Source organism: Gossypium hirsutum, chromosome D07, assembly GCF_007990345.1.
Source record: "Gossypium hirsutum isolate 1008001.06 chromosome D07, Gossypium_hirsutum_v2.1, whole genome shotgun sequence".
Lineage (NCBI taxonomy): Eukaryota > Viridiplantae > Streptophyta > Magnoliopsida > Malvales > Malvaceae > Gossypium > Gossypium hirsutum.
The window spans coordinates 53,314,786-53,333,762 of NC_053443.1; the positions used below are offsets into that span (position 1 = coordinate 53,314,786).

At 35.0% G+C, this 18,977-nt stretch overlaps 1 protein-coding gene across 1 annotated transcript; it reads right to left on the reverse strand.

Annotated features, from left to right (window-relative positions):
• Positions 1-15,182: 15,182 nt before the first annotated feature.
• On the reverse strand, positions 15,183-18,223 carry LOC107955000 (transmembrane 9 superfamily member 12). Its single transcript, XM_016890696.2, has 2 exons — positions 17,944-18,223; positions 15,183-17,591 (listed from the first exon to the last, which is right to left on the reverse strand). The coding sequence occupies exon 2, from the start codon at positions 17,512-17,514 to the stop codon at positions 15,535-15,537; it is 1,980 nt and encodes a 659-aa protein (XP_016746185.2). The 5' UTR covers positions 17,515-17,591; positions 17,944-18,223; the 3' UTR covers positions 15,183-15,534.
• Between the last annotated feature and the right edge of the window lie 754 nt (positions 18,224-18,977).

The following is an 18,977-nucleotide window of genomic DNA, read 5'->3' on the forward strand; positions in this document are numbered from 1 at the left end:
CCCTCTTAGTTTTACATTATTTGCAATTAAGTCCTCAGAGTAGCATATCTAATTTTCTTGCAATATTTTCTTATTATGAATTGTCGTACTATAAAATTGTAGTAGGAGCCACTTAAACTCTATTATGTATGCTAGTTATTGCTCAATCACCATCTCATTTGGGTTCAACCCCTTGGAATACTTTATGTTCCATCGGAACTATAAATATTACAATTGACCTATATGCTTATTGTAAAACCAGGCTTTAAATTTTTTTTATAAGTTTGTTTTTTTAATGCGTAGATACGAAGCCGGTCAACTACCCTTTGTTTATTTTCCTGGCAAACTCCATATGTTGCCATAACTGAGCTATGGTTTTACACAATATACCTCATGTTTAACGTCTTGATGAACTACTTCATGCTTACTGTATCGGTAAACTACCTCATATTTACTATCTCAGTGGACTATATTGGTTTCCATAGAAGAGCCATGGTATTAAGTTTTCTTCTCTTTAAGTTTTCTTGCATAAAACTCGCAACATTCACATTTTTCTCAAGCTTTACTTTAATAGCTGCATTGTTTTCCATTTCTATGTCCTTTTCTTTTACTTTGAGCATGAGTAGCTAAACTTCAAGGAAGGTTGGTTGATTGATATATGGGTAAACTAAAACATTTGGACAAAGGACTAAATCAAATAGACCTTAGAACTTAGGTAGCGACGCCCTAAGGGAATATTTAGGCAAGTGAGACTAAAAGGCAATCTTTTCATGCACCTGTTCATTAGTACCAGATTAACTAGTGAGATCAGAAGATAAAATCGTAGCTCATTCGTCCAAGTCGATAAAATTGAGATTGGAAGATAAAATGGAGTCACTTAGTAATTTACACGATTTAAGTCCCTTGTTTGAGGATCGGTGAAACACATCGAATTCAACCAACCACCATTAGTTATATATTAGATAGTCCCTTATTTTTACACTATTTACAATTTAGTCCTTAGAGTAGCATATCTAATATTCTTGTTATACTTTCTTGTTATGAATTGTCATACTATAAAATTGTAGTAGAAGCCACTTAGACTCTATTGTGTATGATAGTTATTGCTCAATGTCCATCTCCTTTGGGATCGACCCCTTGGAATACTTTGTGTTCTATTGGAACTATAAATATTACAAATGACCTATACGCTTGTAGTATAACCAGGCTTTACAAAATTGTTTTATAAGTTTGTTGTTTTAATGCACACATATGAAGCCGGTCAACTACCCCATACTTACTATCCTGGCGGACTCTATATGCTGCCATAGTCGAGTTATGGTATTACATAATATACCCCATGTTTAATGTCTTGGCGAACTACTCTATGCTTACTATCCCGGCAAACGTATTTATTGTCCCAATGGACTATACTGGTTGCCATAGTAGAGCCATGGTCTTAATTTTTCTTTTCATTAAGTTTTCTTGCATAAAAATCTCAAATTTTACATTTTTCTTAAGTTTTACTTTAATGGTTGCTTTGTTTTCCATTCTGTCATTTTCTTTAACTTTAAGCATGAGTATCTAAACCTCAAAAAAGGTTGGTTGATGGAGATGTAGGTAAACTAAAACCTTTGGACAAAGGAATAAATTGAATAGACCTTAGAACTTAGGTAGTGAAGCCCCTAAGGGAATATCTAGGCAAGTGAGACCAAAAGGTAATATTGTCATCCACCTGTTCATTAGATCGAAAGATGAATCGTAGATAATTCGTCTAAGTCGGTAAAATTGAGATCGGAAGAAAAAATGGAGCCACTTAGTAATTTACGCGATTTAAGTCCCTTGTTTGAGCATCGGTGAACCACATTGAAGTCAACCAACCATCATTAGTTATTTATTGGATAGTCCATTATTTTTACATTCTTTACAATTTAGTACTTAGAGTAGCATATCTAATTTTCTTGCAATATTTTATTATTATGAATTATCGTACTATAAAATTGTCTTAGTAGCCACTTAATCTCAATTATATATGCTAGTTATTGCGCAATCGCCATCTACTTTGGGTTTGACCCCTTGAAATACTTTGTGTTCCATCGGAACTATAAATATTACAACTGACCTATACGCTTACAGTAAAATCGAACTTTAAAAAATTGTTTTATAGGTTTGTTGTTTTCATGCGCACATGCGAAGCTGGTCAACTACATCGTGTTTATTATCCTGATAGACTCCATATGTTGTCATAGTCGACCTATAGTCTTACACAATATACCCCAAGTTTAACGTCCTAGCGGATTACTCCGTGCTTACTGTCCCGGCAGACTATACTAGTTGTCATAATTGAAACATGGTCTTAAGTTTTCTTTTTTGTAACACCCTAAAATAAGGTCTAAGAGTTTTAAGGGTATTTTAGGAATTTTAGCCTTAGAGTGCTCAGAATTTTGCGACATGGTTTATCGGTAATATTTTTTACTATGGTTTTTAGAAAATTAAATCAATTTTTTTAAATGAGTTTAAAATACGTTTAATTTTGAAAATAGGACTAATTTGTAACAAAGTCAAAACTGTGAGTTTTTAGGTAGCAATTAGACCAAAATTTGTGTTTGCCATCCATTGATTCTCTCTTGCTATTTCAATCAATTTTGAACTCTCCAATTCTTAATCCTCTTTGATTTCTATCACCCTTGTACCTTAAAACTCTACAAAATATCAAGAAAATACCCAAAAATACCATAGTTCCTCAATAACCAAGCTTCTGGGTTTTTGGGTCTTCGATCAAACGCATAGATTTTCTTCATATAAGGTAACGGTTCAAATTCTAATTAGTTTTAAATGTTATTTAGTCTTTAAAACCAAGTTTTTAGCCATTAAATCACGTGTTTTAAATAAAAGCTAAAAATCGGATCTTAATGGTGAATTTTGGGTTTGTGGATAAAAATATGGTTTCAAAGTGTTTTTCAACTTTTTTAACATGATTAGAAGGTTTCTTAAACTTACTTTGAAGTTTCGTTAAAGATTTTTTGAGGTTTAATGAAATTTTAGAAAATAGTCATAAAACATGTCGAAAAAGTTGATATATTGAATTGAGTAATTTTATGTAGTTTAAATGTTGAGAATTAGTCGTAGGCCAATTATAAGATGAATGAAATTGGTTTTAGGTGAAAAGATTAAGTATAGATCGGGATATTCGAATTTAAAGTTTGTTATGTTATAAGTTTAAGTTACATGAGAACTTAGTTTAAGGTTATGTTTTGTATGATTGTAATGAGTCGTTGGCTGATTTTTGGATGTACTGTTGTGTGACTTTGTTGTATTAAAGTTCCAGATTCAATAGAACTTTTCGTTGAAAGCATAATTGGTGTATGTTTGGAATAATTGCTTGTGGACATGATTCAATGTATTATTTGGGAATTTAGTAGTAGCCTAAACCCCTACTCTAAATTCTAAGTGTAATTTTTCTCATGCCTATGTTATCTTGTGAATAAAGTGCTTATGTGTTTGTGAATTTGTGAATTGAGATGAGATGCTATAGCATGTGATATGTGGTTATTATAATCGTTGTGAAAGTGCTAATGTGTACATGCTATGTACATGTTAAATGTTAGTGACAATATTTTTCTAAAGATGCAAATATGTAGTGATTGTGCACGGATAATCGATAAGTGATATGTGTTTGATTTAAGATATTTTGGCATTGTGATTATTGAAACTATTGGATATAGCTGGCATGCCATAGGATTGTGAGTACTCACCTATATGTAGAGTGATTTTGGGCGTTGAGACCTTGGGACATGTTGGGAGATAAGGGAATGTGAGCTAAGCTCCATTCAACGAGACATGTGAGGAGTAATAAGGAGAGTGTTAGCTTTATGCTTCACTTTTGGGACATGTTTGACTCTATGAGTCTCTGTGGTGTGTTTGAGATCCATGTATCCAATGAGTGATAATAGAGCTCACTTTTATGCTTCATAGCTCAAGTGCCAAATTATCTTAAAATGCATATATGTATAATGTGATGTATGCCTAAATGAGTATGTAACCATTATGCAATTTATCTATAAAGATGTTTTGAATATTGTGATATATGCTTGAATGTTAGGTAATTATATGTGTAATAGGATATGTGCTTAAAAGTGAATATGTTAACCATGTAAAAGAACTAATAATAATGCACGAGGAGTACATTATGACTCTAAAATTGGAACTGTTAAGGTTATGCTATATGGTTGTTTCGTTAATACTTGATGAACTGTTTGCATTGTAGTTTTTCTAGGCATTCACTGAGCTTGTTAAGCTCACCCACTCCTTTCTTAAACTTTTCAGATTAGTTGTGTGTTGGTGTCAGTGGTGTGGCTTTTTGAGGGGTGATCCAAGCAAGTCATTTTACGTTATTCGTAAGTGTTTATTCTTTGGTTATGTTTTGGGAATAAGGCAATGTGGTAGACTCATTATAACCCTGTTGATTTCTAGACATTATGTTGGTTTTTGGTTCGGGTTTTAAGGATTACATGTTATTGTTATGCTTGGGTCCATGAACATGAGAATTGATTGATGCTCGAACACTGTTTTGTGATATTGAACTGTTAATTAGGCCGTTGAATGATTATTTGTTGAAGTAATTGATGTATGATATTTAGAAACTAAATTGGAATGGGTTAGTTACTTATATATGCTGCATTTCTTGGGTCTGGATAGAGGTATCGATATTCGTATCTTAAAAACAATACCTCCATGTTTTGAAACGTGCAGGAAGTCAGAATAGAGATTTGATATCGATACCTTTTCTCGAGTATCGATACTCAGGGTAAATTTATTGATACTACATGACAAGTACTGATAATTTTCGAGACTTTGGGATTTAGTCTAGAAATATAATGCAATTTTGGTATCGTTTTTCTATGTGATATCGGTACCACACAGAGAAAATATCAATACCCTAGTATCAGTATCGATACTTATGAACCTGGTTTGAGAATTTTGCTAAATGGACCTTGTGCATGTTAATACTCATTTTTAAGACTGTTTATGGTATGTTTTGCATGTAATAATGTTAATTAACCAATTAAGTGACCTAAAACTTACAAGCATATTATAATAAAGGATGTTTTTCTTAGAATAAGCTTTCCACTTGTTATGAGTGAGATGAGACAGTGGTGTGGCATCCCATATTCGGGCTTGACAACTAGGCCGGGTATAGGGTGTTACATTCTCTTTAACTTTTCTTGCATAAAAATCTCAACTTTCACATTTTTCTTAAGCTTTACTTTAATGGTTGCTTTGTTTTTCATTTCCTTGTCCATTTCTTTTACTTTGAGCATGAGTAGCTAAACCACAAAGAAGGTTGGTTGATGGAGATGTGAGTAAACTAAAACCTTTGGACAAAAGACTAAATCGAATAGACCTTAGAGCTTAGGTAGTGACGCCCCTAAGGGAATATCTAGGCAAGTGAGACTGGAAGGTAATCTTGTTATGCACTCGTTCATTAGTCCCAAATTAACTGGTGAGATTAGAAGATAAATCGTAGATAACTCGTCTAAATCGGTAAAATTGACATCGAAAGAAAAATGGCCACTTAGTAATTTACGTGATTTAAATCCTTTATTCGAGGATCGGTGAACCACATCGAAGTCAACCAACCTCCATTATTTATTTATTGGGTAGTCCCTTAGTTTTACATTATTTGCAATTTAGTCCTTAGAGTAGCATATCTAATTTTCTTGTTATAAATTGTCTTACTATGAAATTGTATTAGTAGGCATTTAAACCCTATTGTGTATGCTAGTTATTTCTCAACCACCATCTATTTTGGGTTCGACCCCTTAGAATACTTTGTGTTCCATTAGAACTATAAATATTACAATTGACCTATACGCTTGCTGTAAAATCAGGCTTTAAAAAATTATTTTATAAATTCTTTATTTTAATACGCACATGCGTAGCTAGTCAACTACCCCATGTTTACTATCACAACGATCTATAGGCTGTCATAATGGAGCTATGGTGTTACGTAATATACCCCATGTCTAATGTCTTAACGGACGAATCTGTGCTTACTGTCTCAGGAGACTACCTTGTGTTTGTTGTCTCGGTGATTTATACTGGTTGCCATAGCCAAGCAATGGTCTTACATGTTAGACCTCTTTTGATGTGTCACCCGTAAGACCTTACCACCGTTGCAATGTCATCTCATAGAGCCACCTCACCATTATCAAGATGTTTGTCTATGGAACCTAATAATCGTTATTACAGTTCCACCCTAAAATATCAGTTGATATCATTCAATTTATTAATTAACCTTGATGCTCAAACATCGAAGAGTCCCTTCTGCAAGTCCTTTAGTTTCGCACATCACGATTTGCACTCAACAACCCCGTATAGTGATATCTTAACAAAATTCCATTTTTGTATTCATTCATCCATTTCTCCAGTTCATCATAACTACCTTAATGCTTGGACATCGAAGTGTCCCCTCCACAAGGCCTAGAGCTTCGCACATCACATTGTATCAGCACCACCAAATGGTGGTATATATAATAACCATTTCCAAATCCTAACTTCATCTAACCCGATGATATTTCCCCTCCATACTCCACAATATATGTAAACGTGCATCACATGCAATTCATAAACATTTTATTATGGATTTCACTACTTTTCAAGCATAAAATCACAATCATTTCATACATACTAACACACTTGTGGATACTCATAAACCTACTCATCCATGCATAACAAGTATTTGCAACTAGCAGAGATTATACATAATTCCAGATATGGAGTACAGAAACTTGCCTTGCTTTCTTATCATTGAAAGCTTAGCTTTTCCAAACACCAGAGTCTCCTTTGTCCTGAAAGCTAAGCATGACAACCATTTATTGATTAAACTAAAGGTGTTCAACCCTTAAAACCCAGAATTCATATTCATTCAAAAGCTTTTAAAAGTTCTGACTATATTTCTCTCTTCAATCCGCAAGTACAAAGAGGTAAGGAAACTTACCAGTTCCTCAATTTCCCTACTACCAGACTTTAATTCACATGACTACTACAACATGCAAAGCTTCCTTTAGCTATATCTTATTCTTATTTAGAGCGACTGAAAAAGATGATTCTATGGAGAGATAAATTGGTAGACAAAATTGAAAAAAAAAAATTGTACCCACACACACCTATTTATATAATTTTTCGAAACGACCTTTGCCGACCATTACAACCGTTCATTCTTAATCATATTGTCTCCTATTATGGAACCATTCGGCTCCCAACTAACTAAACCAGAATTGAAGTCCAACTAGTCATAATTTAGTCATTAAAATTTCTAAATTTCCCGGTGGAGTTCGATAATTTGCTAATCCTTTCAATTTAGTCCTAATCTTCCTTAAATATTGGGTCAATAGAGATAATCGAGTGTTAAAACTCCCCCACTCTTAAAGAAAATTTCATCATCAAAATTTCCTCTTTTACCCTGATTTAGGGCAACCTTCAAACAAATTTCCCTTTTTTGCTTGATAATCCTTTGCATACTAAGAGGCGGACTCCTCTACTATCTCTAATTATCTTAACGTTGCCCTAACACTTATAGTTTCATCCTAAAGTTATTCCACTCAAACTGTGGCCCCATCCTTATTCTATATAAAGGAGTTAACTACACATGGACTATTTCATAATCACTTTGGTAGATTCTTATTTGCACCATCAGCCAAGCGCTTTACTCCGCAAAATACTAGCAAGAGATTTCTAGATTAACTTGGGTCATATGGCGGTACTCGAATAAGGTTTAACTCTGGCGGACATTCTTGCCTTTTCGGTTATTGAGGGGTTTAAAGAAAACCCTCTCCGACTCGACAAGTGTCAAATACGAATTTTAGAATTTCAATCGTTTACTTCAAATTAACAAAACTTCTCTTAGACATTTGGCAACTTAAATCAAGACGTTGGGAGGAGAGGCCTTTCATCTGAAATTACTCTTCAACTCCTTATTGATTCACTTTCCTTCTAAATCCCTAGTTTCTCTCTTAGCCTTCTCTAAGTTCTTTATTTGGGCTCCTATTCCTTCCTTTGACATCTTCTCAGTAAGTTTTCTAGGTAATTTTTTTAAGTCTTTTCTATTTCTTTCATTATCCCCTTCTCTCACCAAAATGGTCAGAATCAAACATAGTTGATGCAAAGGTAGTAGCCATTCTAGTAGTGGTAGGAAAGGTCGGAGGGTGACAAAGAGGGACATAGGGCTAGACCCAGTAACCGTAGGGTAAACAGCCCAGAGACCCTTTTCATCGAATGCTCAATAACACAAAAAGAGATGGAGCGGTTTTTAAATGTCATAAGGTTATAACTGTCAAACTTTGCCTATGAATTTAGCTTATTTCAAGGTGAATCTCGCTAAAGCGACAACTCCAACAACGTTATTCTTCCCTTGTATTTATTTGAAGTTGGGTTTTATCTCTCACTTCATCCATTCTTCTATATCATTCTTAATGAATATAGAATTATACTGGGGCAACTTGCCAGCTTATCTTGGTAGACCCTGGTTTCCTACTTTATCGACTGTAACTTCAAGAGTGAGCTACCCTTCCTTAGTGTTTTCCAGTGAATTTATTAGTTAAAAGTAACCACCTAAGAGTCTTCCGCTAGGTTGGCCCATTTCAGTACTTATTAGGGGCATGAGCCCATAATAAAAAAATTGGGCTTCAAACCTTCACCTTAACAGAAACAAGTTTATACGGGTAAGGTGTAAACTGTGGGGTGGATTCGGGTTCCCAACCTAATGGTCTGTTCCTCCTGAATTTGTTTGTACTTGCAGGCAACCTCTAGATAATGAGACCGCGGAGGATGAATTCGATCAAGTAAAGTTGGGTCGATCCCTCGTGTTGGAGAGCCTTATCACCATCAGAAACATTTTTCATTTCTGAGTAGACAACCATAGCCCAAATGGTTATAGGCCCGCGGATACTACTATTGGGGTCAATCTCCAGGTTGTACACCCGTCTTACACAATGTGTCCTTGGTTTGAGACGTTTCCTTGGCTCCACTAATCAAGGTCTTTGGCGAATTCTCTTCTCGTCATGCTGGTCTATGTTCCCCAAACACACTAAGCTCCTTCGTTCTTATGGCTTATATCACTAGTCACATTGAAAACTCTACTTTATACCATGACGTATTTCCTAGTCTACTAAACTGCAGACTTCCCGCATGTGTAACCCCATGGTTTACATATTGGCGAGCTTACCCATGTTTATTGTCCCAGTGGAATACCTTGTGTTTACAATCCTGACGGGCTTCATATGTTCTCATAGTCGAGCTATGGTCTTTCACAATATACCCCGTGTTTAACGTCCAGACGGACTACCTTGTGTTTACTGTCCCGACGGACTATACTAGTTTCCATAGCCAAGCCGTGGTTTTACACGTTAGACCATTTTTGAGGTGTTCTCCCGTAGGACCTTACCGTCATTGCAGTGTTGCCCCATAAAGCCTATTAACTGTTGTTGTGGTGCTGCTCTATGGAACCTAATAATCGTCGTTACAATGTCGCCCCAAAGGATCAATTGATATCATTTCATTTCTTAATTAACTTTACTCAAACACCGAAGTGTCCCCTCCGCAAGGCCCAAAGCTTCACACATCACGATTTACACTCAGAAACCCCGTATGGCAATATCTTAATGGAATTCCATTTCTGTATTCATCCGCTTATTCCTCCAGTTCGCCATAACTACCTTGATACTCGAACACCAAAATGTCTTCTCCGCAAGGCCCAAAGCTTCACACATCACGATTTGTATCAACAACATCGTATGGCGGTATACAAAATCACCCCTTCTCAATCCTAACTTCATCTAACCTGATATATTTCCCCTCCATACTCCACAATATATGTAAGCACGCATCACATGAAATTCATAAACATTTTATCATAAAGTTCGCTGCTTTTCAAGCATAAAGCAAAACCATTTCATACATACTGACACACTTGTGGATACTTATAAACCTACTCATCCATGCATAACAAGTATTTGCAACCACAAGAGATCATACCTAATTCCAGAAATTGAGTACAGAAACTCATTGTGCTTTCTTATCCTTGACAGTTTAGCCTGTCCAAATGGCAAAGCCTCCTTTATCCTAGTAGCTAAGCATGACAACCATTTATCAGCTAAACTAAAGGTGTTCAACCCTTAAAACCCAGAATCCATAATTATTCAAGAGCTTTTAAGAGTTCTTACTATACTTCTCTCTTCAATCGACAAGTATAGAAAGGTAAGGAAACTTACCAGTTCCTCAATTTCTCTACTACCATACTTTAATTCATACGATTATTTCGACATGCAGAGCTTCTTTCAGCTATATCTTATTCTTCTTCAGAGCAACTAAAAAAGATGATGCTATGAAGATATAAATATGTAGACAGAATTGAAAAAAATTTATATCTACACTCACTTATTTATATACTCCTTTGGCACAATCTTCATTGACCATCACAACCATTCATCCTTAATCATTTTTTCTCCCACTATGGAACCAGTCGATTCCCATCTAACTAAACTAAAATTGAAATCCAACTAGCCATAATTCAGCCATTAAAAGTTCTAAATTTCCCGATGGAGTTCAACAAATTTTCTAATCCTTTCAATTTAGTCCTAACCTTCCTTAAATCTTGGGTCAATAAAGATAATCGGGTGTTACATTTACAACTTGTAAATCGTCAAAAATTGTAAAAGAACTCGCATGGCCCGGTCTTTTATGAGGATGTTTTAGAAACTCTAACTTACCTTCAGCATCAAGGTCAACATTAAGCATGTGGGGTGGAGGTGCATATGTTGTAAAATCTAGATGGGTTCCTCCAGTATTGTCCGGACTTTCACCATTAGAACCATTTCCTTCTAGTTCAATAGGAACTACCTCTGGTTCAGAAAATAATGCAATTTTTAAATCATCAGCTTAGACTCTCGGAATGGATCATCATCGATTTTAGATCCCTTTTTATTCTCAGTTCCATCTTCGTTCTCAACTTCCTCTTCGTTATCAACCATAGTTGCATCTCTAGGGTTGGATGTCCCTGTTTGAAAATGTGTCCATATTGTAGTAAACATGTAATTATTTTCTATTTATTTGAACAATGAATAAAAAAATAAAGTTAACTTCACATTTCACTATTATGTCTTTTGTATTTCAGTATTTCATATTTTGCATTCATAGAAAAATTGTGGCAAACAAATATTAGCTCATTGGTTGTCTAAGTTTAAACTGATGATAAGTGGCATTGTAAGAACATTTACATTGTGAGAAAAACAACTTACTTTAGTAGATAATCTGAACGAGTTTGTAATCTCGTAAAAAAATCAAAGTGAACATTTGATTCAAATATTGAGAAGGATTATCATGTTGTCTACAATTTCAATTGAGGAGATGGCTAGTCTTGGCTATCAGAGTAGTTGACTCCACAAGTAGAGACATAGATGTATTCATTGGCAGAATAATACATTAGACTAGACTCAAGATGAATTAATTCTGAATCAGTTTGTGAATTAATTAACTTGTGACGTTCATGGTGTGATTTACCCAAATCCTGAGTTAGTCACTGACCATGAATATGTAACTCATGTACTTTGATATTAGTGGAGGCTTATGCTCTAAACATGATCGAGCCGATAGCCAGTATGTTAGGTACATGACTTGTGTATGGCATGACTTTACTAGTAATAGTGAAATTCATAACTCAATTAAAGAGTTAATGATATCCTCTCATTGGCATTATGTGGATTGATAAATATGGAATGTGGCCACAGATTGCTTGTTCTCGAGCGAGCGATTTATCACAGTCATTTGTTGACAGTGATCATGTTAATCATTAAGAATACACAATCTGAGATGAGATAAAATAAGATTGTATTGAGTTAACGGATTTAACTCAAAGGAATCAAGGATATCTTATGAGGGTACACACACATGACAAGGTCATTAGACAAAGCAGTTGAATGAATTGCTTTCGTAAAGAGTATACAATAAAGAGTTTCCAATCGTGGTATTTCTTGTAGACTGACTCCATAATTAAGTAATTGTGAATTATCGGAACGATGCTTCTGGACATAATTACTATTACTAGAGCCTAATTGTATATGTTCGATTGGTCCCTTCGCTAGCTCAACAAAAGCTTGATCAGACTGCATTTGAATCAAAAGAAAATTCTATGACTTTAGAAATAATTTAATTGAGTCGATTTGTTTGATGTGGAATTAAATTGGGAAGTCGTAAGAATTGTTCAACTAGAGAATTTGATTAAAGAATTTTCTTGAAAAATTAATTTGAAAAATCTAAGTGATTTTTGAAAAAATTAATTTTGATCAAGTAAATTTAAATTAATTAAAATTTAATATGATATTGAAAATTAATTTTCAAGTAAGACAATTGGCCCAATGAGTAATTGAACTTGAAAATTAGACCTGAAATCATAAATTGGGCTCAAGAGCCCAAAACCAAAATCAAGACCCAAAAATTGGTAGAATCGAGCCTGGTATGTGAAATCGAATGACGGTCCAACTGGTGGCTGGACCAGACCGGACCAATGGTGCCGTCACTGACTCGAACTGAACTGATAGAAACTGAACCAGCTTAGGGTGCTAGTGTCACGGGCCGCAGTTCAAAGCCCGTGACCATCGCACCAAATGCATCCAATGAAGGTCTATTGCTCAGATGGGGATCATTTGGCCCACGAGAACTGGCTCGATTCAAAGAGCTATTAGAGAAGTCTGTCAGATTGAAGCCTAGTTGGCCCGATAATGAAGACATGGCAACTTAGGCTGATATGGTAACTAATCTTAGAAGATAGAGGGAATCATATCTTGTAAAGATTAGATTAGATTTGATATGGCATATCTTGTAAATCCCTAAAATAAAAGGATTTGGCTAATCTCGTCCGTTGATGTAAATGTATCTTGACCGTTGGTTTTGGGGGAGCTCAACTATAAATAGAGAGCCTCCCCCTCAGTTGTACTCACTCCATTCATTGTTCCATTATTCTTTGTGAATAAGAGAATAAAGAGCATTTACTCAACCACTTTGCGAGCGTTCTTTCTGTTGTTCTTTGTTGTTCTTCTTTTGGCATAAATCGCTTCCGCTCTTCAATTTGGTGCCTTGGAGGAGTTCTTAAGGAATCCTCACTTGAGTTAAGGCTGACTTAGGCGAGTTTGGACGAACGGATCGCCTAAGGCCGCACGGATCGCAAGAGAAAACTCTAGCCCCGTGACACTAGAGGCTACGACGACTACATTCCGATGGTCGAAAAATGATTTTAGATTAACTTTTTCAAAAATATTATTATTTTAATAGATTTAATATTAAATTAAATTAAATTAAATATTTATCTTAATAGTATCTTATTAATTTAATATTAAAGTGATTATCTTATTATTAAATTAAATTTAATGTTTATATTGTAGATAAATATTATATTAATTTAATAATATTTAATATTTAATTTAATTTAATTATATTAATTTAATATTAAAGTGATTAAGTTTAATTATAGTTGAATTCTCTAATCTCTCACTATATAAAGAGAGCATTGAGTCATTATTTACACACATTTGAATTCAAGAAAAAGTTGTAGAGAGAAAATTCTCTAGAGAAATTATTTTAGAAAATTTTTAGAGATATTTTTTATTTATAACTTAGCCCAAAAGTTTAGAGAAATTGTGAAATTACCCCACTGGTAATTTTTGTGAAAAATTTTCTGATTTGAAACGAGCCCACACTTGATAAACGTGAGCTTGAGGATAGCGGAGAAGACTACTTGGTTGAAGCGTTAATCCTAAACGAATTGAAAATGTACAATTTTGATTAAGTATTTATTACTTTAGATATCACAACCAAGAAAATTTTAAAATTCTGGCTTTTTTCTAAATTTATTTTCCGCTGCATTTTCCAAACATGATTTTCCAACAGTCCCTTCGTCGATGGAAGTTGTAGGGAGTATATCATCCGTTCTTGTAAACCTTACGTTAAAACCAACATTACTTGTGGATTGTCCACCAGTGTAACTTGACGACATACCCGCATAAGTATTTCCAGCATAGAACATCAACATTCAAAAATTGAAATCAAAAGCACTCATAGTATATTGTGTCAAGATCTCCATATTTGGGTTACCAACTAAACCCGACTATATGCTGAAGTTGAAATCGAAGGTTGAAACCGAGGAATGCCTTCCCATTAATGATTATGGCATTTCTTGATTGGAACATTTAACAACACTGTGAAACCACCACACAACCGTATGGTTAGACTTTCTGCTTATTGTTCCCAAAACAAATTTACTGGAATTGTTGTTGAATTCGGGTCACTTTCCTCGACATCGACAAATTGGGCATATAACTCTAGTATAGCATTTCCGCTAAAGCAATGCCTAGTGAGCATCGCCTCGACATCCATGTCGCCTTTGACCTCAACTATATCATATCTAATAGGGTTCAGTGATGTTAGATATCTATATTTCAAGCTCGAAATTCTCCTCTAGCTTGAAGTCGATACTTTCCTTCTTATTATTGATCGAAGCTCGTTCAATTTTATGCTTTTGGTTGAAAGCTAATTCTGTAGATTGGACTGATATAAAAATGACTCCACTATCGGTGTCACTAATTTGACCATCATAATAAATAACGACTCTAATTCATCTACTCATTTTCACCCAAAAAATTTGTTTCACATGTTTAAAACGAAAACATTATATAGAAAAATAAGTACTCATTATCCAAATTAAAGCAATGACACTTACTTGTATTAATTTACTTTGTTGGGTCGATTTTTAAACTTCAAATTTTTAACATCAATAATGACCTCCTAATGAAAATAATTTGGTCGAAATTTAACCATGAAAACCTCTACACAGAATGTTTTCATTTTAGGGGAAATTCTACCACCGAATATGAAACATAACTTCAAAATGTTGAAAAAGATTAAACATGGTAAGTCAAAAAAAAAAACATTTCTAACCAGAAGCATTTTTTTGAAAAGTTTACATTATTATATGTCACATAAAAGATTGGGTGTATATTCTATTCCGAGATTCCTGGACTTCTCAAATTATTATCAGACAAATTCTACTAATTTCAAATTTAAATTTATACTAATACATCAATAATAACACCCATTACCTTGATGTATTTCTGGTCAAATCAGTTAAAGAACAATTAATTCAACAAGAAAACAAAAATCAACTAGGCAGGATATAATAAACCCTTCTATTTGATTAAAAATATGAGAAAGATCAAATATTAAAGGTTTTTACAATCCAACAAAATTACAACTTTCTAGAACATCAAAATAATTGAGCTGTGCGCAATCCAACAAAAACCAATAACTAGGTAACTGCAGTAAAGGAAAATGAAAATGGCAGAGCAGGACGGAAGTATGCGACTATCAGGTCCTATAACAGATATTTTTGAATGACCATTGAGGGCCTGTTTGATATACTGATACGGTGATACATGATCGGCTACCAAAGGCAACTTGAGAGAAATCATCCTCTTACATGCCAAAGTCTTTTCCAGGATGGTAGCTCAAGATCGCAATGGAACCTTTTTAATCGATCTTGACAGATGAGAAAAGATGATGGACAAAATAGAATGATGTGATGAAGCCAATGGTGCCTGTAGACAACATGATTGCAATTGCCATGATCATTGAGTAGCCAAGATAAAGAATAGCTGACACAGGACCACTCAAACTCTGTAGGTCAAACACCAAGTAATTGATGGAGTATAGGAACACATAGAGTGCAACTGAACCCGAAGCAAAGAAAGCCTTCCACCACCATCGCCAGTCCTCAACGCAGAGATGCATGTAGGTAAGGACCACCGAAACTTCAGCACAAACAATGATAAGCAGTAGAAGAACTATAAGCAAGAAGCCAAATACATAATAGAACCTGCCAAGCCAGATGCTAGAAAGGATGAAGAAGAGTTCAATGAACAGGGTTCCAAATGGAAGGGTCCCTGCACCAAGAACAAGAAGCCAAGATGGATATTTGCGAGCAGGAATCTCCCTTGGAATCTGGTTGGTTCGTACAGGATATTGTATAGCTTCAGCTCTGGTCCCTAAGAATCCTCCCACGAGAGTGAGAGGCACAGAAATGCAGAACCAGAGAGACAAGAGTACAAAATACAGAGAAATGGGAATTGCACCAGTGCTTTTGCTGCCCCACAGAATAAAATTCAATACTGTGAGGATAACAAACACAATTCCAGGAAAGAAGCATGCAACCGACCAGGAAACGGACCTCCATCCTTCTGAAGTTCCCTTGAGAGTTCTCCAGAGTCGTACAGCAGCATACCCAGCAGCAATACCCAAGAAAAGATAAAGAATAATCATCCCTGTCAGTAGCATTCCTCGTGAGGCAGGTGACATGAAACCAAAAGCAGCAAAAACTATAGTGACTGCTGCCATTCCTGTAATCTGAACTCCATCTCCAATCATCACACAGAGAAGCTTCGCGCAATCTGGTTCCCTAAAAACATCACCAACAACAAGCTTCCATCCAGAAAGCTCCTCATTCATTTGTGCTTGAGCTTCTTTGTCCAATTCCTCATACCTTGTCAAATCCCTCCTCACAGTCCTTAAGAATATGACAAACACAATACCAGCTAAGAAAGTGATCACCATCAATGAATTTAGAATTGAAAACCAGTGCACACGTGCTCCTTCCATCTTCAAATAAGCATCCCACCGAGACGGCCATCTAATATCACTTTTAACAAATTCAACCTCATAAGTAAAAGAGATCCTTTCTCGTTCCCTTATTATCTGTGACTTGTCTAGCTCCAAGGGGCAGTTCACAGGAGAGATACTATCATACATGTGAAGCTTAGTCATGACTTCTGGATCGTACTTAACACTGCATGGAGTCACTTCAAAACCAACAATCTCATAACCAGATGCCTTCTTCTTATCAGCTTCGGAGATGACACCCATCCCTTCTTCCCCAGTTCCAATTATCTGCACCCCACTTCCCTCATACTCATGAACCAAGACCTTGAACTTGAGATGATTGATAATGTAATCATCATTACTATTTGGTGGAGTAAACCCAACTGGGAATCCAGTCCACTGAATACTAACCCCATTTTGTTTTGCAATCCTCATAACCGGCAAATTGTCTAGAATCATATTCACTTGATATAAATCACGAGTCCTCTGTTTCAAAAGCTTAACTTCATGCTCATTCAAGGGGCTGGTAGTACAAACATAGAGAGACTCGTTCACATTCATTTTAAACCGATACGGGGAGTTATCAATCTGATCTCCCATGAGAAGCTCACCTAGATTCTCGGCACTTTTCTTTATTCCACCGAGAGGTTTGCAATAAGGGAGACTGTAATAACTAAAGGGAAGCTCGGTTTCAATGGAAGTCAATGAATTAACTTTGGCAACTATGGTATCCGAAGTCGAATATGTGTGCATGTAACTTCCAGGCAGATAAAACCCATGACAAGAATGGGCAAATAGAACCACTAACAGAAAAACCGAGCAGATTCCGGGCATCTTCCTTTCCGAGAAAGCCATGATAATAGCAGATCTTGTAATATACGGTTCGAATCTAAGCTACTATAGACTGAGCATTCAGTATAAGGAAGATAAATCTACAGACAAACAGGTTTTCAACAATCAGTTTCCACGCAAATTTAACTCAACATTAACTAGCACAACAAAAGCACTAAAACGATACTGAGATTCCTAAGTACCAAAAAAAAAAAACACAAAAACAATTTCATTGCATTAACTTTGAAAGCAGTAGATCAATATACCAAAATGCAAAAAGCATCATTTTTTTCCTTAAACAACGAAAAGTATTAAACGTTCATATCAATACAAAAAACAAAAAAAAAAACAAAACAGATCAAAGTACTGAACAAAAGAAGGATTATAAGATTAGATCTAGAGCCAAAAACCCATTTAAGTAAAAGGCAGAGAGACAAGAATAGGATAAAGAACCTGAGACAGGTCTAGGGTTCCAGTTGAAAGTGATTCGGCTCTTGGGAACAGAAAACGCGTAAGAACGAAGCTTCTGCTTCTCTTTGATATATTTTTTTTCCACCTTGTTTCAGTGATTTAACTTTAAAGCTAGTAGGAATGAAGCGAATATATTGAAGAGAGAAAAACGGAGGAGCATGGGTAATTTATAAAATTATAATAAAATATGAGTCACAAATCTACCAACATGGGAAATTTTATGAAGAAAGAATTGACAGAACTCTTGTGTGGAGCGGGATCCAAAACTTATTAGGTTAAATTCTGCTATTAGTCCCTGTATTTTACAAAAAATTATAGACTTAGTCCTTATATTTTAATCTGGTATTTTTAGTCCCTGTATTTTTCGAATTTTAAAAATTCAATCATCACCAAACGACAGCTAATAGATTCATTAAGTTAAATTCTATTGTTTCTAAAATCTAATGCGACAAACATATTATCATGTGTGTAATGTTATATTGGTTTGTTTTTTCTATATATTACTCATCAAACATCCAGTTAATGGATTAACGACTGTCATTTACGTAAAGACTGAAATTTCAAGAGTTGAAAATTATAAAATTTTAGAATGATCTAATTGGAGAATATGGGTTATACCTACAATTATACGCATACTACAAGACTAGTAATTCAACTTGCTCAAACGGATTTAACTGCTAGGACTAAAATTTCAAAAGCCAAAAAGTACAGGGATTAAAATTAATCAAATTAAAATATAAAAATTAAATCCATAATTTTTACAAAGTATAGAGACTAATAACAAAATTTAACCAAATATATATATTTTCACCGCTCCCACCCTAATTCGGCTAGATCCGCTGGGTTGAATTTTAACGGAAGTGAGATTTTGTTTCTATCAAATTTTGGGATAACTTGCATCTAGGATCATTTAACTATTAGTAAATTTATATTTTGATCATTTTATTATGGAAAGGTTATAACTATTCGAAATTCATTGCTAATAAACAAAGTAGGCTGTTAAATCATTATTCCTC